A 27,273-nucleotide genomic window follows, 5' to 3' on the forward strand; every position below is an offset into this window, starting at 1 on the left:
ATAACAATAAAATTTAGTTAAGACGCGAAAATACGCACCTAGTTATTACCACCACACGTTAACTTTAGTCATTAAAAATAATTCAAACATTCTAGATGATAAGAAAAACGTCGTTATAAATTCTTGCTTTCAAACATTACTCTCAGCAAACATTCAAAGTTAAAAACGATTCATATTACCTGAGGTCACGATCAGGTCAATATTGCCCGTTGATCTAAACGGGACTCGACCGATAAATTTTGATATCGACTTTCATGTGTGCGCGAAAGTGAATAAACAACATTTGATATAACCGATAATATGAGTACTCTTACTTTTCGAACATTAAGCTTAAATCGGTACCGGTGTCGAGATCGCTTTGATCGCGGAGATTCCTCCGAAATAAACAAAAATAATTCGGTACAGCTATCTGGGAGATAAACATCAGTTCAATTGCAAATTGCAAGAATACGAATATATACTTGGTATTGGGTTAAGTCTGTAATACATTCAGACATAGAGTAAACGGTAAATGTCCAGATAAAATTATATATTTTTAAGTAACTAATTATACTTTAGTTAATCGGCTACGAACATGCGAAGTGCACGGGCGTTGATAGGAAAATCAAGGAGAATTGACTTATTATGATACTTTTGTTAAACTAACGTACCTGAGAGCATTTTCGGATTAAACACTAATATTAATTCTTAATTGACTATGAGAACTTTCTGGTTCTAACGGTTTAGGAGGCTGCCCCATTCAGCAAAGGTAACAGTTATTTAAAATTCGTAGTAAAAATGACATTTTCTTCAATTTAAATATTTTTGACATCAGCGATACTGAAATGACTCCTGCATCCCACACGATCTATTTTTTAAGAATGTTTAATGGCTTTAAGGAAGAATTAGAAAAGCATAGTACTGCGGTAATTTCAGGTTTAAAAAATCTGACCCGCCATTCGGTCCCTGTAATTATTCCCTCGGAACGTTCCTATCAATTTCGGTAAATAAATATCTCTTTGATTAAAAACTCATTTATTTGATATAGATTTATTGAAATTCAACTAAATTAGTGACTAAAAGAATGAAAAAGTCCTGCCTCCCTGCCGCCGAGTCATCAAAAACATCGCATAAAAATGTAAAAGTAAAAACAAGCGAAAACAAGACTCGACCCAGTTCGACAGCTAAAATGGCGATGGCAAATGCAAGAAAAGAAATATACAATAAATCCTTACAATAATATTACAGCCATGAGTGCTTTATGATTAGATGACGTATCTTAAAATCTACATTTTTAAAATAATTTAAATGAGCATAATTGAACTTAAAACAAACATGTACAAGGGAGAGTGTGGACGCGGTGATTATGAAGTCGAATAAATGCATTCTCAAACTTAAATGGCTAAATATGAATACTAAGGAAAGATAACCCTGTTAGACGAGGATAAAAATTACATGTACAATCCGTAAATTAAATGCTAATTTGAGACATCAAGTATTTTTCTAACGCTTTATTACAGACTGTGCGGTTTTATACGCAAGAAGTGCTCAAGATAAACTTTAAAAATCTACGATATGCCCCTGAAAACATTCATTCTTCCTGACACAACGTTCATTTTTAATACATAAATACATATTATAACTTACACAAGGAATTGCCGAGTGATGTCTTAAATAAGTACTATCTTCTACGATTCGACTTACGACACAATACGTACAAATACAATAATTTCAACTGGTTGAAACTAATTAAAATACCTAGATGAGTATATAGACAACATGTACAAAAATCAAAAGTGGTACTACCATAATAGCGAGTGTGCAAAAAGGGAGAAAATATCTTTGAGGGGTTATTTCACTCTAAACTTATATATAACACAGGAAAAGGTGCAATAATGGCTGTCAGTCGAGGAGTAAACGAATGAGCAGGATATCTGGTCACGAGAATTTATACGCACCACAAGTCAACACAACGTAGATAAAATTGCGCTTATTGCAATTTATTTAAACCAATAAAGTCAAAATTTCTGACGTGCTACTGAAACAAGATAAAATTATGTTTCTTGTTTATGTCACTCTGACGTTACTAGCTGCCGCGTCTTCGCCAAAAAATGTTCTTCTCTAGCTGCTTGAAAATAAACTTATAATTTATGGATTGAAAATTATTTTTGGATCTATAAGGTTGTTCATTAATTTGGGGACAATATAAAGATTTTTTTAACAATATTCCTCCAAAATCTACAGGAAAACCGCTAAAAATTCCCATGCCGACCTGTTGTGTTTCAAGAAAATTACACAACTAGAAACAATGTTGTGTAATTTTCGTTTCGTCTACTTTGAAATGCAATCGTGCACACCGGGTCTACTCGCGGTTTTCTCAACAGTAGTACCTAGTTCTGGAGCCTTTAGGCGGCTTCCGTCGTTGCTGTCATACGTATTCGAGCGGAGTCTTCTTTCCTTTGCATTTCTTCTCTAATAGCCTCTCAAACAGCTTTTTGAATTCAGAGAATACCCATACTGAGGAAGTCAGACCTACCAGAAAAGCTATATCTGCGAGTAAAAAAAATATCGTTAAAAGGGTACTATAATTTGGTATAGAATGTAGCAGTTTCTTACCTAGTGCTGACAGAGCTTCAGTTTGGAAAACTCCTTGTAGGGGCGGCACGTAAACCACTAAAAGCTGGCCGATTACACAGGCGCCGACTGCCACCAAAAAGAACGTATTCGAGAAAAACCCTAATTGGAAAACACTCTTGGTCTGAGAACGGTACGAAAGAGCGTTCCACATGTCGAAAAACACGAAACATGTAAAGGTCATCGTGGTGTCTCGGGATGTTACACCGTCTGCGGTCATCTAAAAAAAAATCCAAATAATTTCAGTTTACTACGGAGTCTTTCATATGACTTATGCGAAATGTACAGAAGTTGATCAAATTAAGCTTTAAATAAGTTAAAACAACATCTATCATGAGCACCTGGATAATTTGGTGAAGTCTACTTTTCATACTAAGACAAATTAATTATACAAAGTTAGAGATTTTTCTAAAAGATTTGAAGGAACAATAACAATTTCGAATTGCATAAAAAGCATTAAATACGTTGTGTCTATTCACAAGTTGCTTTAAATTAACCAAGTTGAAATGAAAAGTTGCACATCGGCCTAATCACAATGAGCAACAGTTCCATTCAATTTTGTTTCATACCTCTTTGTTGAAGACCCAAAGAGTACCAGCTACAATAAAGGTGGCCGACAATAATACGTTGACTATTAATGTTTTCGTAATCATCGGTTCCTTAGTATTCCGGGATTTCTGCTTGACCACGTCGTCACTCACGGGCTCGACGCCTAAACTTTGGGCCGGCGGACCGTCCATCAATATGTTGATCCATAGGATCTATAAGTCCAAAATCGTATATTATTTATTGAACAAAGTATTATCAAAATATGCTAAGTAAATCTTCTGATGTGCGTTTCAGTTTTAACACCTTATATAAATGACCTCAATCCACAAGCATTACCATTCTCTAAAACCAGCAATGTGATGGCAGAGTTGTAACAGTTATTGACCTTTTTTCTAAATGCAATATTTGATTTACTTTCCAAGATAAAACTAGATATAAATTACCTGCATTGCGTTTAACGGATTAGGAATATCCATGATGGTAGCCAGGGCTACAAGAGCTAACGCTGCTATCGAAGTGGACAACTGAAAACCCACGAAATTCCTGATATTGTGGAATATGCTTTTGCCTTCTTCAATGGCAGCACTGTAACAACAAATTTAAATATAAAATAGAAACAATCCGAAACTTGACTTACATAATAGTGTAAAAATCGTCGTCCACGAGGATCATATCAGCCGCTTCTTTGCATACATCTGTCCCGTTCTTACCCATGGCAATACCTATGTCAGCTTTCTTTAAAGCCACTCCGTCATTTACCCCATCTCCGGTCATACCGACAATATAGCCACATCTAAGAAAAAAAATTGATATTAAAATGGATTCAAGACCATTTCCAAGTAATATCCATAAAGAAGGCCCAGGAAATTTCAAATATATAACATCCCTTGATTATAAACTAATTCGACGTTTTTATAGTCTATTTTACTAAATGAATATTTTATTCAAATGAGCTATACTGCAATTAGTGAGTGCTCACACGACCTTAATCAAAAACTAACCTTTGAAGCGATTTAACAATAGATAATTTGTTTTTTGGCGACACCCTGTAGAAAACAGTTGCGTGCGGCACTGCGCCATCCAGTTCCGGTTCCGAAAACGCGTCCAGCTGCTCACCCGAAAGGACGTTTGAGGCTTGAGTCTGTAGACCAATCGATTGGGCTAAATTGTAAATGTGCACATGCTTAATTTGTCACCCTAACTCATTTGCTTATTACTAACCAATCGCTACTGCTGTTTCCATGGCATCTCCGGTAACCATTTTAACTTGCACTCCGGACTCCGTTAAAATATTGATGGCTTCCCGCACCATCGGCCGAGGAGGATCGCAAATGCCCACTATGCCTAAGTATGTTAGTTCGTTCATATTCTCACCTGAAAAAGAAAATTAACAGATTATTTTAAGATATTATGACTGAAACTACGGACCTCTAGCTAAGGCGATCACCCGTAGACCTTTCTTCCCTATTTCTGTACATTCGGCATTGAAATCGGTGCGCTTTTCCAACGTCAGAGGCTGATCAATCCCTAAAAGAATAAATGGTTTATCATGATTTTCTACGAGTGTGTTTTAATCTACCGTTCACTCTATACGTTGTGCACTTGGGCAGGATCTTCTCCAAGGCGCCTTTGGCGAAATATATTTCCCCCTTGTTAGAGTCGTATTTTGAGACTACCTTGACCGCCATCATTTTTTGTTCGGAGGAAAACGGATACTCCTTCAACCTGCATCATAAACCACCCTCAATTTATTTTATTTTAATTAATTATAACAATAACAAAGATTGAATTCAATTACCTCACGTATCTATCGGCAACGTTGTACATTCCATGCTTCATCGCGGCGGCTAATAAAGCACCCTCTGTGGGTTGCCCCATTAGTGTCTCATCAGTAATTAAGGCGTTATTTGCCACTGAACCTACCTACAACGTTTTATTTAATAATTCCCTTTATGATGACTTCCTTAAGAGCCACTTACACCATTTCATTAATTACGAGAAAATGCGTAAATTTCGCAATTATTCGCACGAACTGCCCTAATTACATGCTCGTGACTTGTGATAAAATGACTCACCTCTAATAAATTGGCAACGCTATCTCTGGCCTTGTCGGGATTTTCGCACTTGTGCAACAACACCTGACCGTGGTCGTTGTAGCCCGCTCCACTTAATTCCGCAATATAACCGTCAGATGTGACTAGAACAGTAGCTGTCATTTCGTTTCTTGTAATCGTACCAGTCTTATCACTGCATATCACGTTAACACATCCTGAAATGTATTTTTCATTTTACCTTTTGCAGGACTTTAATTTCCGGAAATGCTATAGGAAGTAGGAAATTTCACCACTATTTAAATTATTACGAAACTTAAATAAACCGAGGAGAAACCACCGAACATAAACGTCAAATTTAATATCATGATTATTTTTGATGGTGGTTACGACGTGCGAATTATTTATGACTAATACGTATCGAAACCATCTCAACTATTCAAGTAGGCCTTAAAATATCCGAGTGATATCCAGAAAAATAAATTGAGATTAAATGGCCGGCAAGAAATCCTGATTTTACACCGTTAGATTTTTTCGTTGGAGGCGTCAAAATATCAAAGGCATGTGTCAGATAAATTTTTCAGTTATTATATTATCTATTTCTCACATGTTCGATGATGAATAACAAATGGCTTAATCAACGCCATACGTTTCCGGTTCATGATTCACTACCAGGTTTTATTTTTAATAATCATCAGTTATAGTATGCATACTCACCCAGAGTTTCCACAGTCGGCAGCTTCTTGACGATCGCTTTCCTTTTAGCCATTCTCATCACCCCCAACGCCAAAGTCACAGTTACCACAATGGGCAATCCTATAAATAACAACAATCTTGCAATTTTCTTTAGAAAGTATCAGACTTCGCACCTTCTGGAATGGCAGCGACAGCCAAACTAACCCCAATCTGGAACATTTCTAGCAGCAACTTGCCTTGCCACCAACCGATCAAAAGGATGACCGCGATGATGGCAAAAGAGTATAGAGACAACTGCGCCCCCAGCGAATCCATTGACTTTTGCAGCGGCGTTTTTGGAGCTTTTTCTTCTTGCATCATTTTGAAGACCGACCCAAACTCGCTATTTGTGCCTGTACTTACTACTATACCCTAGAATTAAGTATACTGCGAGTATAAATATATCTACAATAAGAATGACGAGAAATTTACTTTGCCGTTGCCGGCTCGCACAAGGGTGCCCATGAATGCAATGTTGGTGTTGGATGAGTGGGCTCCATTGGGCCTTAATACTGAATCTGTATTTTTCCTAATACGAAAAAAAAAAATTTTCGAATGCATTTAAAATGGATTACCAGAACAAACCTTGATGGTTCAGTCTCCCCAGTAAAGCTGCTTTCATCGATAAGCAGATCGGTGGCCTCAAAAAGCCTCAAATCTGCAGGAACTCGATCTCCTACATTCAGTAAGACTATATCCCCAGGGACTAGTTCTCTGGCAAGAAAAGTTTCTGGTGTCCCTGCACGCATACTGAATGTTTTGGTTAGGCATAGTTTTGAATTAAATGAAGCTAGCTCACCAATGGCAAGATGGGGGAACAAGCTTCGTTAACTCCTGCAGGCTCTTTTCTGACCGGTACTCCTGCACGAAGGCCACCGTCACCACGATGATAATGGCGCAGGTGATGCTGATGGCGTCATCCAACTGCTGCATCGCTCCTGAAACTACAGCCGAGGCCAACAGGAGCAGGATCAGGGGGTTTTTGAATTGTTCTAGGTATTTCTTCCATGGTGGGTCTTCCACTGACACGGAAAATTCGTTGTATCTAAACAAAGAAAATTGTATAGTTAACAAAAGCGATGTCCAAATACACTCAGGTGTATGAACACCTGAATACACATCTTTTTTATGCTTTGGTTACTTTTAATGTTTTTTTTTTCAATAGGTAGACGTAAAAAACAGATGACTGAAGAAGAATTCAGCAGAAAAAAGATCAATAGAATGCTCCCTGTAACGTAACTCAAAAAAGAGCTACAAAAAAGCAAATAAACATAATCCCTCCGTTTTTTTGCTCACAAAATCTCTCTTACAAAAAGCTACCAAAAAGAATATTTCAACAGTTCTTTTAACAGTGCGTAAAAGTAAATAGACCCTCAAAAAGTAGGAAACAAATATGATATTTAAGTTGCGCCTGGATAGCAAAGAATTACCAAACTGATCAGGTGAATGCCGGAGATTGAATTTAAAAAGGAAAGAAATTGAAAACTTGTGACTTAGAAAATAGGAAACCTGCAGTAATAACATTTCCAGGAATCGTGTAAAAAAGTACGCTCTATCGACTAAAAAAGGTGCTGTAAAGATAACAGAATCGAGCTAGAACTTATAGTTCTCTGAAAACCTCCTATCCCAGATTTCTTTTTCGCTATGGTCATTTTGAAATTGAAAATTTCTACTTAATCAAGCACGAACGCTGCAGTAATGAAATTCGCAGGAAATGTATAAAAAAGTATGTTTTTCCAATTAAAAAAGGCGCCATAGATGTATCAGTATTGGGTCATAATATGTTATAAGACCTCCAAAACCATCAATTAAATTTTGTTTAATAATTATAGACATTTTTGTATTTAGACCTATTTGTAAAAGGAAAGCTGCGGTAAACATAAAAAGCAATGCTCCATCAGCTCGAAAGCATGACAAACGTATCAGTAGCTGGATCAGCAACAATAGGTCTCCGAAACTTTATTCTGTCAGAGTGTGGTTCATTTTTAAGGTGAAAGTTTATAGCTTAAGAAGCAAAAAAATTGCAATCATTGCATTTCCAAAAATGTAAAAGTTTCCGGAAGTAATAGCGTGAAAGTAATGTATCAATATTACCAATAATTTTTGCCATGAAAACCTGTTTTTTAAACACTGCATAGATTCGCAAAACTGTTGGATTGAGCAGGGAAACGTTAAAAATTATGAATATTTAAAAACTACTTTAGTTCTCATTTGGGTTTTGATACATTTCAATGATACCTGCCAGGCAATTGTCGGTAGCTGCCGAGTAATTAGTGCTGCAATTTTTGATAATTGTATTTCTCAATTTAACAGTTATTCATTGAATATCGAAGTGTGAAAATTAAGTCAAATCTCTAGTTTTGCCTGTTTAAAGAATTATACGCCAGTACTATTCCTATCAAGTTGTGGCTCTAACTGCTACGTAGCACATCCTTTTCTAACACACACTTTTAAATGAAGACAAGATATCTAACATGGATCTGAGAAGGAGTTAGATATACATATTTTATATTCAAATACATACTTGAACTCGTATAATCAATATGTTCTTGCCCTAGGTTCCTACTAGGTACCTACATGTATAAAATGTAAAATATCTAAAAACGTGTTTGGAGGTGTAAAACAGGCACAGGAGGTATGGAGGTAATAAGAAAAGTCGCCCAACTAAACATTACATATGTAAATAATCCAATCCAGCTGTAGCACATTTTAATGAGCTAGAACTGACGTGCATTAAAATGCTACTTAAATATATGCGAAAAAATCCAAATCGGGGAACTATGGTAGTAGTCGTTGTAATCAATTAAATCGATCCTAGTCATACACGAAATTTAGGTATTACGGTCTAGAGAACAAGGTAAAAAACACGGTTAATGAATTAATTTATGCATTAGAATTAGTTAAAACGGAATATTAGAATTTCGTTTTTTTTAGGAGTAAAAACTGTTTTGTAGTTCTATTTTTTGGTTTACTCCCTTTACTTTCCATTATTTTTTTATTTATTATTTTTTATTTTTTTATTATTACGCCCGTCGACTCGATAGCTTCGCTTTATTCTTTGAGAGTAATTCATATAAGGAAAAACGGTTTAAAAAAAGAAAATTTTTGCGAAAACGTTTCTAATCAAAACCGGCAGGAATGCTTCATTGGTATCGCCAAATATCCCATTTGAGGACTCTTCATTTCGATGCCCTTCCAAAATTGAGAAAACCAGAATTAAAAAAAATTAGAGCCCATATCTCGGCAACTGGAAGAAGAATAACCCGCCTAACGCAGATTAATAAGAGGGCGTCAGGACGATTAATTTAATTTATGCATGTTTTTAACGAAATTGCTTTGCGGGTTTGCAAAACAGTAAAAGTTCAAATTTGGTACTACCCGCCACTTTGGAATATTCCAGGAAAACGTATAATCTTTTGAGGTCACGTTTACTACCATAATCGACAGATATTGACCATGGATACATCTATTGAGGTTCTGGAACCTAAAAAATGCAATTTGAGGAACCTTCGTGTGGAGGGACGATCAAACCCGAGAAAGTCCGTATGAACGTTGACGATTCAGTGAACAGTCCATACATCTATTTCTATCTAGTGGAACAGCCACAAACTCAATCTCACTGCCTTTTTCGCTTTACTTTGGTAACTGGAAATATCCCCATTCTTTCCCCAAGAATCACGATTAACTTAAGTAGGCACGTTTGCTGACCCCAAAATATGGCACAAATACATGATAACGTTAAATAGTGTTGAATAAACATTACTATACGTGCAGCTGTTGCATTCGTCGCTAGCACTAAGCAGCGATAAAGCTCATGTCCGTACGCTAGTAAGTAACGTTCCTCGTAAAGTCACTATTTTGCGCTTCATTGCATTAAAAATATTACTCATTAGTTCTTGTCTTACCCTGCGATGGGTCGTCTCTTCTCCACCTCCTGTGGCGTTAACCCCTTGGTAACATCAACCTCCAACCTTTGGGCAAGTTCTTCACAACACAAACTGCTCGCTTCGCTGGCTGCCACCCAATTTACCACAGTCGTATCGTCCTGCGATTAAAAATAAATCGAATTATTAAAAATATACGGGTCAAGACCGTTTTTTCCTCATAATTAATCAAATCCAGTTTACTGTTAAGTTATTATTAACAAAATATGACTGCGGTTAGATTTCAGCTATCGCGAGGCGAATCGAATCACCTGGTATCCGCTTGATTAATACAATCCGGAAGCCCCGCTAATTTACTAATAGACTTCAATTGTGAAAACGTATTTTGCCGAGGATTCCCACAATTTAGATGTAATATTATTCGCCTTTGTGTCTGTTGTGCGTCGTTTACGCACAGGGGAGCACATCGATATTTTTTTTAAATAAATTAGCATTCATACCACGACACCATTTTTAATCTCTATGCAAATTGGTTCATAATACATACAAGCGCTAAACACAACAGAACATTTTCATTGCCCGGCTTTTGATAATTAGACCATTAACATGTCGATGTAAGGTTCTTTGCTGCAAGTTAGTCCGGATTGGGGTCAGCTGGGGTCGCACCTTGAGACCTGCACGGTCGACTTCAGAGCCTGGACGGCGGAGGTGTCCGAGTCAGACATGAACGATCGTGGTCCACATTTCCGACCAGAGCGACCGGGTCCACCTCTCGGACCTAGAAGGCCGATATCTCTTTTTCGTTCCTGGACGTTCGGGGTCTCCCTCGTCGAACTGGGGGCCCGGGGTCCTCTTCTCGGAGCTAGACTGTCGAGATGCCGCGGACGCACAGAAACAATCTCCACAGCTGTAATGGAACTCGCGAAACAAAACTCGGGAACACTTTGGTAGATTTTTTATTCCGCTAGTTATGATACACACAACCCTTAATCATTTACAAAACTAAAGATCTCGGGATTAAACTGACATTTCAATAGAGAGAGCCAAGAGTTAATGAGGGAGGTGACAAAATTCCGGGAGCGTCGAGTTATATTATTATAATGCTTTTACATATATATATATATATATATATAGTCCTTTTACAAGCTTCGGGATATCTTAAGTACCGAATCTGGGGGTCAGTACCCATAGGCGTACTTCGGTTTTAGGCAATTAACGAGACAATCCACAGATGGTAACTTTCTAAATCCTTAACCCGTAACGTCAAGATAATGGTAAGAAAATATGATTTACGGGGGTGTTGCAGCTGTAGTGAGATTTTTGCAAAATGTGGATATTTTAGACTTTTGTCTTGACGAGGAAAAGGAGTGAAAGTTTTTTATGAAGGGTAACCCTTATTGGAAGGTAATGGGTTCCCAACATATGGCCATCCCGGACATACCACTAAAGTAGTGAAAAATTCATAGGCGTAGCCTAAGGGTACATTACACAGCCTTTAACAATAGTTTTGTGGGTTTAGATGAGAAGTGGATAAAAGAGCTACACAAACTCATCATTAGTTCATAGACGTGACTAGAAATATCCGTATAAATGTTACTAAAAGAACCGAAAAAGGCAAAATCATGACAACGAATTCATCTTAGTCACAGCCTTTTTATCACTGCTGCATGACGATATTCACCAATTCACCGCGATATCATTCACACAAAAAAAATTTGGTTGGTACCTGCTACCTATTAGCTAAAGCAACTTAGAAAAGAATAAAAAATTAGCACCAGTGTGAGTTTTATGCTCAGTTGCGACATCACTTTGTAATTAATGGAAGATTTATTTTTTGCGAGAAATGATTGAAACGTGGAGTTTTTAATAGGATAAGGTGGGGCGAGATAACGTACGAGATAAGATGACGAACTCAAGTTATCTTAAAGATATTTAATTTATCTAATGACCATTTTTGAAGCATTTATGTATGAAGTTGTAATTTAAGCCAGTAGAAGGTAGGTGCAATGAACCCGAAGAAAAAAAGGACAAATTTGCAATTTAATATGCTTTGCCACCATTCCACTGGTTGCAATTGATTGTCGGAAGATGATATAAAATAATAAAATCGAGCATAATTTCCTAACTTATTTGCTCCATTTCGTGAACATTTCTGAATTTAATTCTCAATCAATCTATAATAACCGATTTCAACTGGCCAGTGGAATGGCCGCAGCGTCATTCTCTTACTCACTTCATATTCATTGCACCTACTTTTGTGTAAACGCTAAAAATTCCAAACTTTAATTTGTAATTACTGAAAAAACGTGAAGTACAGCACAAGCTAAACGAGCTACACAATAAATAATTCCGGCAAGAAAATAGCAATATAGTTATTAGAGGTAATAATAGTGGTAGTTTGTATTAGCAGGAAACGAGCTCATTTGGGATTTATGTAATTTTGTTTTTGAGAATATTCAATATGATCGAATTTAGCGATGCCTCAAACCATGTTACTATTTTAGATTTTTTTTTTTTTAATTATAAATATTTAGATCAATATATTCAGTCAAGTTTATTCTACTTTCATTGGTAACTATCCCTACGAAACTGCACATAAGAGCTAAAAATTGGTCAACAGGAGCAATTACTTGGCTTACAAGGAAGCTGAGCCATATTCAGGAAGCTCAGCCGTAAAGTAAGCCAACCCCAGCGATGTGCCTAAAGAAGGCAATACCAAAAGGAAAAGCTACGAAACTCGTGCTCATAGGGAGCATTAGAAGTCCGCAGTTTTAGAGAAAAGAATCAGACATCTGGTTCGCATAGATAGACTTCTTTCTCTATCATCAGGATGAAATTAGACGTGATCACCTGATAAGTAACATCTAGACCTCCTGCCGCCTGAGTATCTGGTAGGGTGGACCATGACCAGGACACCAGGAGCATGCAGTTCACAAGTTGTTTACACTATAAAACAAGATGACGCGTTTCTATCGCTAATAACAGCAATTATTATGTAATGTTAAAACTTATGAAATTTATTGCTGTACTGAATGCGACAGATAGCAATCTGTAGGCCTATTTTGAGAAAATAAATCGCAATATAAATTATTTTAATAAGTCTAATAAGCTTATTTCAGAAGCTTTCGTGCGATTATTAACATAGTAAATAAGACGCAATGGAAAATGACATTGCAGTCCGAAAAATAAGCAAAATTCCTACACTACATTGAAGTGAAAATATCTTAGATATTTTAAGGCTCGGCATTCACCCCTGTGGTGAACACTCATGGTAAATGAACAACTAACTTAACTAACCAGAACTAACCCGAAACAGATCTGTTTGGGTAGCATTTGTGCCTCATCATACGAGCGATAATCAGTTCCACAATAAACATAGATGCCACCTGCTTTATAGGTTCACATGCCATATCATTAACGCATCGTTAAGCAGTCGCACATATTTACATGACTTTTTCAGTTTAGAAGACGTATCGTTAAAGTTAACGTTAAAGTTGGACATCATTGACCGAGGTCCACCTTTCGGACCCAGGCGGCCGGGGTCCCCCTTTTGAACCTATTTTTGTAACATTTGTATTCCATCATAGAGTCAATTCTACAGACACAACAGGTAACGACAGGTAAACAGATGTGCAGTCTGTTTTAAGTCTCGTTTATCGCTTTACATACGTTACATATCGCTAACGCATCGTTAAAGGTAACGTTGAGAAAACTGCTTAATTTTTGGGCGTGAGCACACATAAGTTTATTACGTAGAGCTCTCAATGAAAATTGAGAAAGCAAGTTCTCACAACGTGCAAAGCTTAGAAAGTTCTACAAGTTGAAAACTCCGCAACGCAATGAAAGAATTAGAGGATGGAGGTGAAATGCCATTTCTTTTTACGATATGGGCAATACGAAAAATCCATAAATTGGGCTCAAAAAGTTAATGCAACTTACCTTCTTAACAATACATTACGTCAATCTATATATACACCACGCGTTACTCTAAAGAGGCTATAATTTCGCTTAATTATTGTACTAAGACCGTAATGAACCAGTTTATAAGTGTAAAACAGTATCATAAAATCCCTTTTACAAGCTGATTATCTAATTATGTCTCAGATAATTGAGCGCTTCAAGATTTTTTGAGCACCCTGTACAGAGTTGTCCATTTATGTGAATCAACTGTGACACCAAACGAGATAAGTAGCGTTAAAAAGTCGTAAAGCGAAAGCTTTATTTTGAGACACAGCTTAAAAAATAAAATCCACAAAATTTGTCTCTGACTAATGAGCACTGAGTCATTTCGTTTGCTCTCCGTAAACAGAAAAATCTACATTTTTCCCATATCTTTTATTACGTTGTGCAGAGTGTTCTTTAACGTCCCGTTCTTCACCACGAGGATCTCGCAAACTATAAGAAATGCAGTTTAGGGTAATTTAAACCATCCACTGCTTGAAAATGCTGTGGAAAAAAGTGATCCTGCATTGAAAAACTGGAAAAATTTGATATTAAAATGAGATTATCTGCTTACTAATTAAAGTCTATAAAAATGTATTTACATTTTATCAAAGATCGCACAGCCCTTTTTGTAAATTATCACTCTCCCTGCGTGAATAATTGAGCAAGGTAATGAAAAAAGGTCAAAAGAAGCAAATTACTAACTGTCTCAACCGTAATCGCAACAAATTAATTTTACAATTATTTAAATAAGCAGAAAACCCAGAAAAAAATATAAAAAAGAAAACCTATTTATTTGTGTTTACAGACTGATTACTAGCCGCTTTTAATTTTAATTCAATTCTGTAATTTAATTGAATATCCAAAACCAAAACGATCTCAATTCATCCGCAGAAAATGTATTTCTTAAATCTTCGCTTCCATTCCAGCTCGATCTTAAACACAAAAATTGGAAATCCTCTTGTTTAACTTTAAATTAACCCGAATTATCAACAAAACGAATCTAAAGCAATAAATACTAACCTGAACTAACCTGAAAACGTTATGAGTCAAGTTAGCGCGTCGAAACTAATTCGCATCAAATTGGGACTTCTGAAATTTGAATTTTTTTTTATATTTTTTAGTTAAGATATTAACCTGAACTACTTTTGAATGGTATCTATACATGCAAGTACTGCTGAGGGCAGCTGACTTCCAAACTAGCAATAACAACTAATTATTGATTATCCCATAGACAGCCCTCCGCCATCACATAAGTACCTGTTTCTCTTTTTTCTTGAAAGGCCAACACATTTTACCGCACATCGTTATATATGAAAAACTATAAACCGAAACTCACAACGACCACTCAACGCTAAACTATCGTCAGCAGTACTGCAAAATCGCAGCTTGTGCAACCCGCGATATGTACTGACCGCGCTATTGTTCACTGGTACTGGTGGTACCTGCCAACTTCACCTGGCGAATCAGGTAAATGTTAAGACTACAATCGCGAAACCATCCGGTACTTAAGTATCAACGGCAACTTTTTTTTATCTCGCTACCACTGTTGACTTTGAACTATTGCGACTGTGACGGATTTAGGTAAGCAAACACCATCCTAATGCCGGGAAAATCAGAATAACGGTTTCCTTACTGCAGCCATGGAGGGGCACAATAGCACTAGTGCGAGAAAAAATCATTTCGAGACCACTCTGTACAGTTCAGGTTAAGTAAGACAAAATTGACGACCGTCATCAATTAATTGTGATCCAATTTTCTCAATGGGATAATGAAGCGGCCTTCCGCCGTGGGAGCCTTGGGGCTCCGCAGCAGTAAGAAACAGCCGCGATTGGTCCATTTGGCTAAGCTAAGTGAGTTATAATAGGCCCATCAAAGAAATGACGAAAAGGCCTGAAAACACTATACAGGGAGGCCTTAAAACGAGCGGCAACGATAAGTAAACCCATAAAACCTGTTTTTCGTCAGATCTAATCCCTCAATGCTGAATGAATTACGTGCAGATCGCAAGGAACTAATTAAGCCAGAAACAATAGGGCAATCAGTCAAAAATCGCTGGAGGTTGTGGGATTTTTGCACAAACTACTTTTTACACACGGGTTTGTTTGCCCTAGGAACCCGTGTGAAAAATTGACACTTCGCAAAAACTGGAAGCAACCTAACTGCATTTGCCTTTAGATAATTGGTCAATTAAAACGTGAATTTTCCGACTTTTTAAATCTTAAGCTCGGCCCGACCTCAGAACGCCCGAGATCATGTGCATGCATTATGGTAATCAATTTAATTAAATGTTTTACGGTTCACCTAAAAAAACCTTAACCGCTCGAAAAAAAATTCATTGATGAAATCATCGGAGAAAATGAATCAGAAAACGAAGGAATACAAATTAAAACAAACAGGAAATAATTAAAATAAATGCTGGAAATAATTATAATCATAATGTTAAATTTGTACTCTTGGGCGCAATGTAGAATGGAGGACTTCGAAAACAATTTTTTCAAGATCTTGCCAGAACTTATTAGTATTAGGTTGATGCAAAAGAAATTGCGGTTTCTGACCGTTAATTTTAAATGATCATAATTTTTCTTATGAAATATTTTATTAATCAAAATAAGCACCATTAGCATCAATACAACTCTGCCAACGAGATGAAAGTTTATTTATGCCTCTAGCATAGAAGTCTGTGGTTCTGGAATCGACAAACTCATTGAAGGCCGTTTCTGCATCCCCTTGATTTCTAAAGCATCTCTCCCGCAAGAAATTGTCCAGATGTTTAAAAAAGTGGTAATCTGTAGGAGAAAGGTCGGGAGAATAAGGTGGGTGGTCAAGAGTCTCGTAACCCAATTCATGAAGCTTTTGTCGCGTGATCAAAGATACATGTGGTCGAGCATTGTCGTGTAGCAAAATTGGACCTTTTCGATTGACCAATGCCGGTTGTTTTTGTCGAAGTTTCTGGTGCATCTCGTCGATTTGTTGGCAATATTTCTGAGCTGTAATAGTTTCTCCCGGATCCAAGAAGCTATGGTGGATCAAACCCTCCATAGACCACCAAACAGTAACCATGACCTTCTTCACATGCATGTTTCGCTTAGGAAAGTGCTTTGGAGCCTCGTCTTGATCCAACCACTGAGCCGAACGTCTCCGGTTGTCGTATAGGATCCATTTTTCATCACACGTCACAATACGATTGAGAAATGGTTCGTTCTTGTTGCGTAGAAGAAGCCCCGACGATACGTCGAAACGACGATTTTCTTGAGTTTCATTCAGTTTGTGTGGTATCCATTTATCGAGCTTCTTTACCTTTCCAATTTGTTTTAGATGGCGAACGACAGTTGACTGGTCTACATGGAGTTCTTCTGCAACTTCTCGTGTGGTTTTGCTCGAGTCAGCTTCAATTAAAGTCTTTAATTGGTCGTCATCAAGTTCTGATGGTCGACTGCCGTGCTCTTCATCTTGGAGGCTTTCATTGCCACTACGGAATCGAGCAAACCACCATTGTACCGTACGTTCACTAGTAGTATTCTGTCCAAATGCTGTGTTAATATTGCGAGCCGCTTCAGTCGCTTTTCGACCAAGCTTAAACTCATACAAAAAAATAGCTCCAAATTGCTTTTTTTCTAACATGTTGAAATTAAAGAAAATACAGTTTCAATTAAACACAAGCACAAAATTATTTTAACCAAAGTAAAGAATAGAACCAAACCTTTAAAATGGTATGCAATATGTAAATATTTATTTAAGATTTTACTAAGAATTTCGACAAATTAAATGTACAACATAAAAACCGCAATTTCTTTTGCATCAACCTAATAAATACAAAGAAGAGCGTTAGGGGAATTATCGGTCCTCGAGTGTATCAAACTAACAGATGAAGTTATAAAGCCAACAGTGGTACCTCGCACCATTCTCTGTTCTCTGTCAATATCTGGAAAAATTTTCATTCAATGTAATGTGCCAGATATTGAGAATTATCAGTTCTCGAATGTTCCACACTAATTAACCAATTTAGCATGTAGCACATGGAGAAGGAACGAGGATTTGCCCTTAAACTCATTTCAACATATGAACAGTTAACTATTACGTATCAATATCTTGTAAAATTATCAGTCAGTACACATGATAATCTAAAGAATTATCAGCAATATAGTATACGGACCAATTATCGGGATTTATCCATGAATATATTCGTATGTGCTAAAATTAGGAAAAATTATCAGCAAACGTATATGGGACATCTAAGGAAATATCAATTCTCAAATTAAAGGTAATCGCCCAAGTTATCACCAATAACGAATGAAAGCCATAAGAGTTCCTTCGTGAATCTCGAAAATAATTGTCAGTCAATATCCTGAAGACAATTAGGAGAGTTACCGTTCTCAACTCAAGCTAAGTTCCCAAATCATGAAACATTTGAAAAAAGTATGAAGAATTGTCCATGAATGGAATGCAGATATTGTTCCCTGTATTAATATTAGACAGTGACATTGACAGATTTTGACAAATGATTAGAAATAGATAAAAGAGATCGATCAGAAAATTTCTAACTTTTTTAGACGTATGCCAAGTTACTGAGTGGTAAAGATTGTCGATTGATGTTAGAATGTTAGCGCGTGCCCATTAATATTTGACATTTGTTGAATTTCTGACACCACACATTTGTCAAATTCCTCCACTGACACTGCAAATTATTTATGCAGAGAAACAACAATTTTGCGCCGCGCAAAAAACTTAAAAGGCACAGAATAAGAGAGAATTAATTTGGTTTTTTTGGATAGACCAGTAACGTACCCTCTTTCTTTAAAAGTACTCAATGGTCTGCTGGTACGCGCGCTACTGCTGCACTTGAAGGATATTTTTTTACTGATGTTCACAAACATACCCATGCTAGAAATTTCAGGCAATCATTAATTCAATTTACTATCAATTAAAGCGATGCTGGTACCGACAAAAGTACGTTTTTTTTATGATATAAATAATATAACCTCATGATTTATCAGATAAATTTTGTCTAAAGATATCAAATCATTAATATCTCGCAAAATCATGATTCTTGTAATTTATTAATGACATCATGGTAATATAACTAGTTTTTATGGAAATATAATTGAAGTCTTGCAACATCAATTATAATCTGAGAATTACTTATTTATTACCAAATATCACGTTTTATCATCAAAGATTCATTTGAATATTGAATTAGTGGTGAATCTGACAAAATTAATCACATTTCCAATAAATATCTACGCAGAGCGTTCGAACTGCGACTAAACACCCTTTTCATTTGGGCCACTCCGTATTTCTATAAAAAGTAAAAAAAAAAACAAAAACATTTTGTGTGTTTTTACCTGTAGAATTTAAAAATGGTGCCAAAAAGATGTTTCGTTGCAAAACAAAAAGACTATGATACAAAATTTTGATTTTTATAATGGAGCATACTGTATACTATATTATTTTCGAAGTCTGTAGGGACAGATGAGAGAGGGAGATAACATAAGAGAAAGATACCTAAGTTACACAAGAAATTCATATTTTTAGGAATAAGCAGCAATGGCTTGCCACAAAAAAAATCGCATGAGAACAAGGAGGCATAACCCTTGAAAAAGTAAGACCCACTAGATTCACATAATCAGTTGGCACATCTAATTAAGTAGGCCCTAAACAACCAGCTTTATTTCAAATATATAATCGTATCATTGAAATATATTTCATATACTGTGGGAGCTGCACAAATTTTTTTTATTAGTTTTGGTATTTTGGAAAAATTTCAAGGGGAAGAAATTACTTCTTGTAACTTTATTTGCTAAAGGAAGAAAATTCCACATATAAAAAACACATTATTGACGAGGCAACTGATATTAAAATTCCAAATTTGATTAGTTTCATGTATGATTAGGATATTCCTCAACCTGGCACGAAAAAGTATAGAAATGTATGAGATTAAACACTTTGGAACCACATGTGCTCTAGACTTCCAGGAATGTTATTGTGACATCGTAATTTCCACTTATCATAATTTTAATTCAATTAATTCGTTAGATAAGAGCACAACTTGACTTCATGGCGACTTCAAAGCTTTTGGAGCGAGTTGAGGTCCTTTATTATGAGAAATATCAAATCTTTTTTAAGATCTCAGCTTATATATTTTATTTTCTGATAATCAAGGTGTCAACTACAAAATACAAAAAAAAAATTGTAAATTCACTTGGTTTCTGTATTAAATTGACTGGTGATGTGTTGATCCACGAGTTTATCAGTGATTTGCCACATAATTTTAATTTGTAAAAGTTTACGATTAATATTATATGTATAGGTACCTGCAAGGTGTTAGGAAAATTGGTACTAAACTTAAAAATGTGAAAGTAGAACCAAAAATATTTTAAAAAATCCTATCAACATTAGTCTATAAACGTCCACAGGGATACTGTCATTTGAATATTTTTAAAATAACTCTTTCCGACTAATACAATGGAATGAAAGTTGTAGGTAATAGTCATACCATTAGGGTATTTAGCTATCATAAGCTTCATCAAAATTTTATTATAAGTAAGAGTAGTTTTCTAATTACCTTTAACAGAAATTTTTCAATTTTTTTATTGGTTTGAATTATCAAGCAAACATTTTTTAACGAATTAGGCTTTTTTAAAGAAAAAACATTTCTTTACTTATTTTTTGGAACTCTGTGTAGTTTAGTCAGAAACAATAATTTTTTACATACTGTATGTCTCAGAAAAATAACATTTTTTAACGTTTTCACATAGTTCACACATCATCTTTCATGATGACAATTTCATTGTAGAGATTGTAACTTTTGCCTGCTATCATTTAAACTTTTACGTTTCTTTAACGTTTTAGTTATGATCTTAGTTAGAAAACTACTCTCACTTATAATAATTAATTTTGATAAGAAACTTATGGTAGTTAAAGACTTTATGGTATGATTATTACCTAAAATTTCCATTGCATTATCTTAATCAGAAAGAAAGTTATTTTTAAAAATATCCAAATGATATGACCCCTTTGGAAGATCATATCTTAGTAATGGTGCTCCAAATGACTAATGTTTATAAGAACTTTTTTTACTACTTTTTTGGGCTCTACTTTTACCTCCTTAAAGTTTGTACCTGCTTTTTCGAACATCCTGTATATACAGTCTGTCCCAGATCAGTATGAACAGTATGGAGATCTCGGAAACGGAAATACATAGTAAATCGCTTAAATTAGGAAAAAATTGCGTAATTTAAAGCAAATTAATAGTCTGTTTTTATACCGGTTAAATTTTGAGTGGTTACGAAAATATCCAGAAAAAAACGAATTTGGGGTTTTCATTTTTTATAAATAACTTATACGGTTACAGTTAGAAGAATGAAAGTTTTACATTATACAAAAACACTTTTTTGAGAACTTCTTAGCAGTGTTACCAGTTTTCTTATTAAGTCCTTATTTTTGGAGATAAATTGTAAAATTTTTGATTTTCAAATAATGTAAATTTTAAATATTTACATTTTTAAAATCATCATAAAATTTCCTTTTCATCCATGTATTACATTTGGTATTTTTCTCAGAAACTCTATGAGTCACAGCCACTAAAACATTTTTTGCTAAGTCAGTTATAATTTTGACTTATGGTGATGGTACACATCAAATAAATAAATGTTATGGAAACATTAAGAACATTTTAAAGTTGTAAAAACTAATTTTTTTTGTTTAATTATGGTTTAAAATTGGTTCTCCAATAAAGAGAAATTTGATATATTGTCGTGCTACATATTATTATAAGTCACAGAGATTGTATAAACGCTGAACATATGTATAAATTTAAATCAGTTCCCAGAAAGAAAGTAACTTGGAAAATCCATATTTAAAGGACTGGTGTTTAATTTTAAGAAATATGCTTCATTTAAGCATTTATTTATTTATTGTGTATCATTCTTATAAGTCAAAATCATAGTCAACTTATCAAAAAATGTTTTAATGGCTATAGTTCATAATTTCTGAGAATTACCAAATGTAATACATACATGGCTGAAGAGGAAATTATATGATTATTTTGCAAATGTAAATATTTAATATTATGCCTATATGAATATCAAAAGTTTAACAATTTATATCTGAAAGGAAGGACTTAATGAAAAACTGGTAATACTGTTAAGAACTTCTCAAAAAAGTGTCTTAATAATGCAAAAGTTTCATTCCCTAAATATAACTATATAAGAGTTATTTGCAAAAAACAAAAAGATTATGAATTTGCTTTAAATTGCACAACTTTTTCCTAATTTAAGCGATGTTCTCTCTATTATTGTTTATGAGATCCCCATGCTGTTCATTCTTAGCTAAGATAGATTGTATACATACATACGCATATATATATATATATATGCGTCAGAGCAATATTTAGATACCAAAATCTGATTTTGTTTGGGATGTTTGTTGACTGTTTACAGGCTAAGTATTAACATGATGGTGCTTCTGTAAACTCGTTTTTGACATTAATGATGTAGAAATACACAGAATGTGGTTGAGAGTTTTGGCTATGATTTGTCTTAGGATTCAGGTCACAAAATTTAAAGCTTGGATGATAGTAACATGAGGGTGTTTAAGCAATTACATGAGGGTGCTTTTATGAACAGTTTTTTTTACCTTAATGGTGTAGAAACACACAGAACAAGGTTAAGAATTTTGACATGATTTGCTTTACGATTTAGCTCACAAAATGTAAAATTCGGGTCATTATAATCTTTAAGAGTAACTTAAAACTATTGATCAACTACTGAATTATTCATCTAGGAATGAAATTAATTTCTACCAATCAAGGTAATTGGTTTTCACATTTGAAATGTAGACACAGATCAATTTAAAGGTTATTGATTACTGTATGTATCCCTTTGCTTTAGCTGTAAGTACTGAACTAAGAAGGCCAAATCCTGTAAAAGGCATTGACTGAAAATTTATGGTTATAAACACTAAAACCCTCATAATAAACGGTTTTCAAAATGCTAAATTAGCTAAATATACCTTAAGCTACTAAAGTAAAAGATAGAAAGGTACACATACCGAATTCCGATGAATGGTTAAATGGGGCACATCTTTGTATGGATACGAGGACAATTTATGGTATTTTGCATTGGGGTAATGCTTTTTCATTGTTGCCGATGGCTTATTAACCGCGTCGAAACGTTTTATTACGGATACTTCACATATTTTCCAATAAAATTGAGAATATACACAAACAGGCTTTTTTGTTAAACGTAGACGATAACGCTACTCAGAAACAGCTGGTTCTGACGGCTGAACGGCGATCACAGTGACAGATAGTTCGAGGATATGACATACGAGACGTGTTCGCAAATTCGTTCTGAGCGTAGACGTAAAACCGCACGATTCGTTTCAGTGCTGTGTCCATGATCCGTAGAAAACGAAAAGTGTTGCACGTCGCACCCACAGGCAAATTGCGCTGTTGCCAGGTCATAACGAAAATTTATAAAAATCAGAAATAAACGACTGAAAAAAACTAGTATAAGGAGGAAACTTATAAAAGAGAAAAATATATAGAGGGAGAGAGTGGGGGTGAAGGAGAGAGAGAAGCTAGAATATACTTGAGTAGACAAATTTGATTGACCTCACCTAACAGCTAGAATGGATACCACAGAAACATAAGAACTTCCAAATAAAACTACATTCCAATATCAGCTTAGAAAATATTTTATTTTATCTGACAAAAAATAAAATCAAAAACTACACGAATTTGAATATTTAATGTTGAATTAAATATTATCCCACATGTACAGTTTCCTTTTCGATTAATATAATAAAATAAGTAAATACCGGGTGATCCAATGAAGGTTTTCGTTATTATGCTATTTATCCAATGTTGACATTGAATGTTGATAAACCGTCAGAATTTACTCTCAAATTGATGAGTGAGATGAGTATCGGAAATCTGTCAAAATGACGCCATTTTGGATTTTTTTTAGTAAATCACACGTGCAGAAATGAGAAATGTCCGTGTCCTGATTTTTTTAAATATATTTAACTTTAGTCGTGTATATGTAAATGTAGTGATTGAAAAATTTATAGTCTGTAGATAAATATATGAGTAACTACATTTTTGAAATCAGGAAAAATAGATTTTTCTGAAAATAAATACATGGTGGTCCGTTGGAAAAACCAAAGTGATGTCATTTTTATAGATTTGCCATGCTTATCTGTCCAATTTAACAGTAGATTCTGACAATTCGTAGAAAAATAAAATTATGCGCAACTGATAATAACGGAAATATTCATTGGATCAAGTATAATGAATCACCCTGTACCTACTTAAGCACTAGATGCAGTCAAATCTTTAAAAATGTATATTATTGTTAAGGATACTAAATCGAGAGAAATAACTGAAATAATGGATATAACCTTTTGCAGAAGGACGTTTATTGTCGTAAATAGAGAAAGAAAACATATTTTTTTACAACTTTTGTGCGATATATTCGTTACATTTTATTGATATGTAAATGTGTATTGTTTTGGATTTCTGGTGGATATGGCAATAACACAATTTAGCCATAATAAAAATCGTTATTATGACTGTAATAAAATGTTGAGAAGTTGCGTCCGTTCTGGATCTAAACCATGGGGATATCAGTAACATAAAAGATACGAGGTTGGTTAAATTGGGGCAAAGTTGCGAAATTTGAAGTTCAGGAATAAACCATTTTAAAATTTGGAAATCTCCGATTATTTTCGGATGTATCCGAAAAACTCCGAAATTTCCAAATAACATTAAAATTTTTTCCTCGGCTCATTTGACGACGTAAACAAAAATTGACAACACTTCATTAGTGCAATTTTTCCTTTTGCACAATGCGGTTATCACATATTTGAAATTCGCCATTTTCATTTTGGATAACCATCATCAACTTTGTTTTTCTTATAGGCGCCATCTTAAATTCGTTTTTTTTTCTGATTACGATGATGTATCATTTATTAAGGTTCAATCTTACAACCAAGTGGAAATGTCAAAAATCCTGTTTTTATAGAGTGCAAAACAGGTTTTCTGATATTCCCATTAAGGCACAACGATGAACCTTCACATATGATACACCGTCAGAAAAAAGCTGAATTCTAAAATATGGAAATCTAATATGGCACCTATAAGAAAAACAAAGTTGATGATGGTTCCCGAAAATTGAAACGTTGGATTTGAAATGTGGCACCGCCAAGCTGTAGAAAAGGAAAATTGCACTGATGAAGTGTTAATCATTTTGAATTGTCTTTCCAACTGAGCTGACACAACAAAACGTTTTTTTTTTATTTAAATTTTTTTCGTATATCTCAAAAAGTCAACTGAACTTTTCAAGTTTTAAAACCACATACTCTTGAACTCCAAACTGCACAAATTTGCCCCAATTTAGCAGGCCTTGTATGCTTACCGAGATGGTTGAGCTCCAGAAGCGGACACCATGTATATGCCCCCACTTGATAGGTTATCTTCATTATTTCATTTATATTCATTAAAAAAGTAAATCTATATAATTCCGCATTTTTTTGCAATTATTATATGTTTTTATATTACTATATAATACATAATTATCATTATGGTTAACAAGAGGATACGTGGAGATTGACTACATTTATTACAAAAATAGTAAAACTCTTATAGTACCTATGTTTGTTTATCCTGATTGAATATCACTCAAATCGTGGATAAATTAAGTAGAGCTTTCGATTACACAAATCCCAAAATTAACGACTAGTTTGTTGCTACTTTATAAAGTAATTAGACAAGGAACCACCGTTTTTATAATTGTTTTCCACTTAAGTATAAAATTACAACATTTAGAGTTATACCTACTTGCATCAGTTTTAGATTTTGAACTACTTCACAACAATCGCAACTGACTTTTTATTATATCGAAAATGCAATCTTTCCTGAGCCATATTAAGCAGTTAACAGTGAGATAATCCTAATGAAAATGACCATCGTTTCTCTTGTACGCCAATTACCGAGTAATTAGATCAGAATTAGTGTGAATGGAATACGGCAATTCAGTATGAACCCATTACACCGAGGGCTTGACTGATTTTGTTAATTCTGCACGAATCTAAACATCTCGTTACATAGGACATTATCAGATTTAACATATGCATCACTCGTTAGTAATCGGAATTATAAGAAAATATCTCTTCATCTACATGTAACAGGTCAATAATAGAATCTTTCGGTTTAAGAATCTTTTCTTTTAGAATATACATCAGAGGTTTTCTTACTCTCTTTCAGTCAATCTTTAACGTCAACCTCAACGTGCTCAATGGCAAATGACCAATAGCTAATTTCAGCACCAACAATTTAACCATCCATGTTCCTGGTTCTGTTATGTAATTGTATCTCACCTGTCGAGAATAAAGTCAAGTGAAGTCGATAGATAATTCTAGGCAGTACTTACCTGCTCTGTAAACACTTCAGCAACATGGGAGCCTCTTTTTGGTCGTGCAGATCTATGGGCACAGTCTCCAGCAGGGGGTACCATTGTGCGATGGGTTTGCGAGGGTTTTCCAGCATTTCCAGCCAATGGTCGCGCCCTTTGCCCGGGTCGCCAGGACCGATGGTGAAGCAGCCCATAATCTCATTTTGACCGATTCTGCAATGGGGTTTTAAGAGGGCTCAAATATTATGGGTGGGCATGGTTTTTACCTGTCGTAATCAATGATTTTTACTAAAAGACAGACCTCTCCGATGTTTTCTTCAGGAACATCGAAGACCAGGGCTTCATTGAAGACAGGGAATAATGTGTTGTGACGTACTGTGGTCTTCTTTTTCTTGATTTTTCTGCCTCGCCATATGAGGTACACTTTCACATAAGGATCTGGAAGTGATCATGATAGTTGAATGGCACTTCTTTTGAAATTTAATGGACAATTTGACAATCAACGGAACTATACAGGGTGTCCGTATCTGATGCGCAAATATGGAGATCTCGATTGAGCTTCAGAAAGACACGCTCTGTATGTGCCCTATATATAACTTCCGTCCAAGGAGGAATATTCTTGAAATTCCCAATTTGACAGGACGCGAGGCGGCGGCTATGGAGCAATTTCTTGGCTTGATTCGTCCTCATATACAAGGTGTTCCATTAACAATTTACCCCCATCTAATTTTTAACAATATCGATCTTCGTGGAACCTTGCAGCTGTTAAAATTCTGAAATTTTCCTGAATAACTCGAAAATTAAAAAAAGGTAACATAAATTGACTTTACAATCTAACGAGAAATCAAAAAATGCCAAAACATGGGGAGCAGGGTCTATTTAAAATAAGGAAGTTTATGCACGAGGACGAATCATACGGAGAAGGGCAATTTTACGTTCTACTCCTAAAATGAAGGAGGACTCCCGTTTGAATCATTTTTCTAATATTGAAAATAAAAAAATTAGATGAAGGGTGGGGTAAATTCTTATTGGAGCACCCTGCATTTTTGCAGGGACAGGCTAAAATTCAAGATGGCGCAAATT

The 27,273-nt window shown here is 35.2% G+C and overlaps 2 protein-coding genes across 2 annotated transcripts in view; both read right to left on the reverse strand.

The window, feature by feature from the left end:
* Window positions 1-997: 997 nt before the first annotated feature.
* SPoCk (secretory pathway calcium atpase) lies at window positions 998-23,048 on the reverse strand. The gene is made up of 18 exons (XM_066403180.1): window positions 22,826-23,048; window positions 9,854-9,993; window positions 6,748-6,993; window positions 6,534-6,698; window positions 6,381-6,477; window positions 6,083-6,320; window positions 5,931-6,029; window positions 5,238-5,431; window positions 4,961-5,085; window positions 4,742-4,887; window positions 4,591-4,689; window positions 4,384-4,536; window positions 4,164-4,323; window positions 3,800-3,955; window positions 3,606-3,747; window positions 3,183-3,374; window positions 2,596-2,833; window positions 998-2,529 (listed from the first exon to the last, which is right to left on the reverse strand). Exons 1-18 carry the CDS (start codon window positions 22,913-22,915, stop codon window positions 2,408-2,410), a joined length of 2,802 nt encoding a protein of 933 aa, XP_066259277.1. The 5' UTR covers window positions 22,916-23,048; the 3' UTR covers window positions 998-2,407.
* Window positions 23,049-24,914: 1,866 nt separating this feature from the next.
* The window catches only part of LOC136417353 (synaptotagmin-9-like), a 45,281-nt gene continuing 42,922 nt past the window's right edge, over window positions 24,915-27,273 (reverse strand). The window contains exons 9-11 of the mRNA XM_066403024.1: window positions 26,457-26,628; window positions 26,209-26,403; window positions 24,915-26,155 (exon numbers count right to left, since the gene is read on the reverse strand). Of these exons, the coding sequence (XP_066259121.1) occupies window positions 26,152-26,155; window positions 26,209-26,403; window positions 26,457-26,628 (371 nt within the window). The 3' untranslated portion in view covers window positions 24,915-26,151. The remainder of the gene's footprint in view (window positions 26,156-26,208; window positions 26,404-26,456; window positions 26,629-27,273) is intronic.

This window comes from Euwallacea similis, chromosome 28 (genome assembly GCF_039881205.1).
Source record: "Euwallacea similis isolate ESF13 chromosome 28, ESF131.1, whole genome shotgun sequence".
Taxonomy (NCBI): domain Eukaryota; kingdom Metazoa; phylum Arthropoda; class Insecta; order Coleoptera; family Curculionidae; genus Euwallacea; species Euwallacea similis.

Bases quoted from the DNA above. Each gene is read 5' to 3' on its own strand.
- SPoCk (XM_066403180.1), bottom strand. From the start codon at position 22,915: ATGAAAAAGCATTACCCCAATGCAAAATACCATAAATTGTCCTCGTAT. The intron at 6,699-6,747 runs GTGAGCTAGCTT...CAAAACATTCAG, and splicing joins GTTCCCCCATCTTGCCATTG to TATGCGTGCAGGGACACCAG. The intron at 4,324-4,383 runs GTTAGTAATAAG...TTTACAATTTAG, and splicing joins GGAAACAGCAGTAGCGATTG to CCCAATCGATTGGTCTACAG.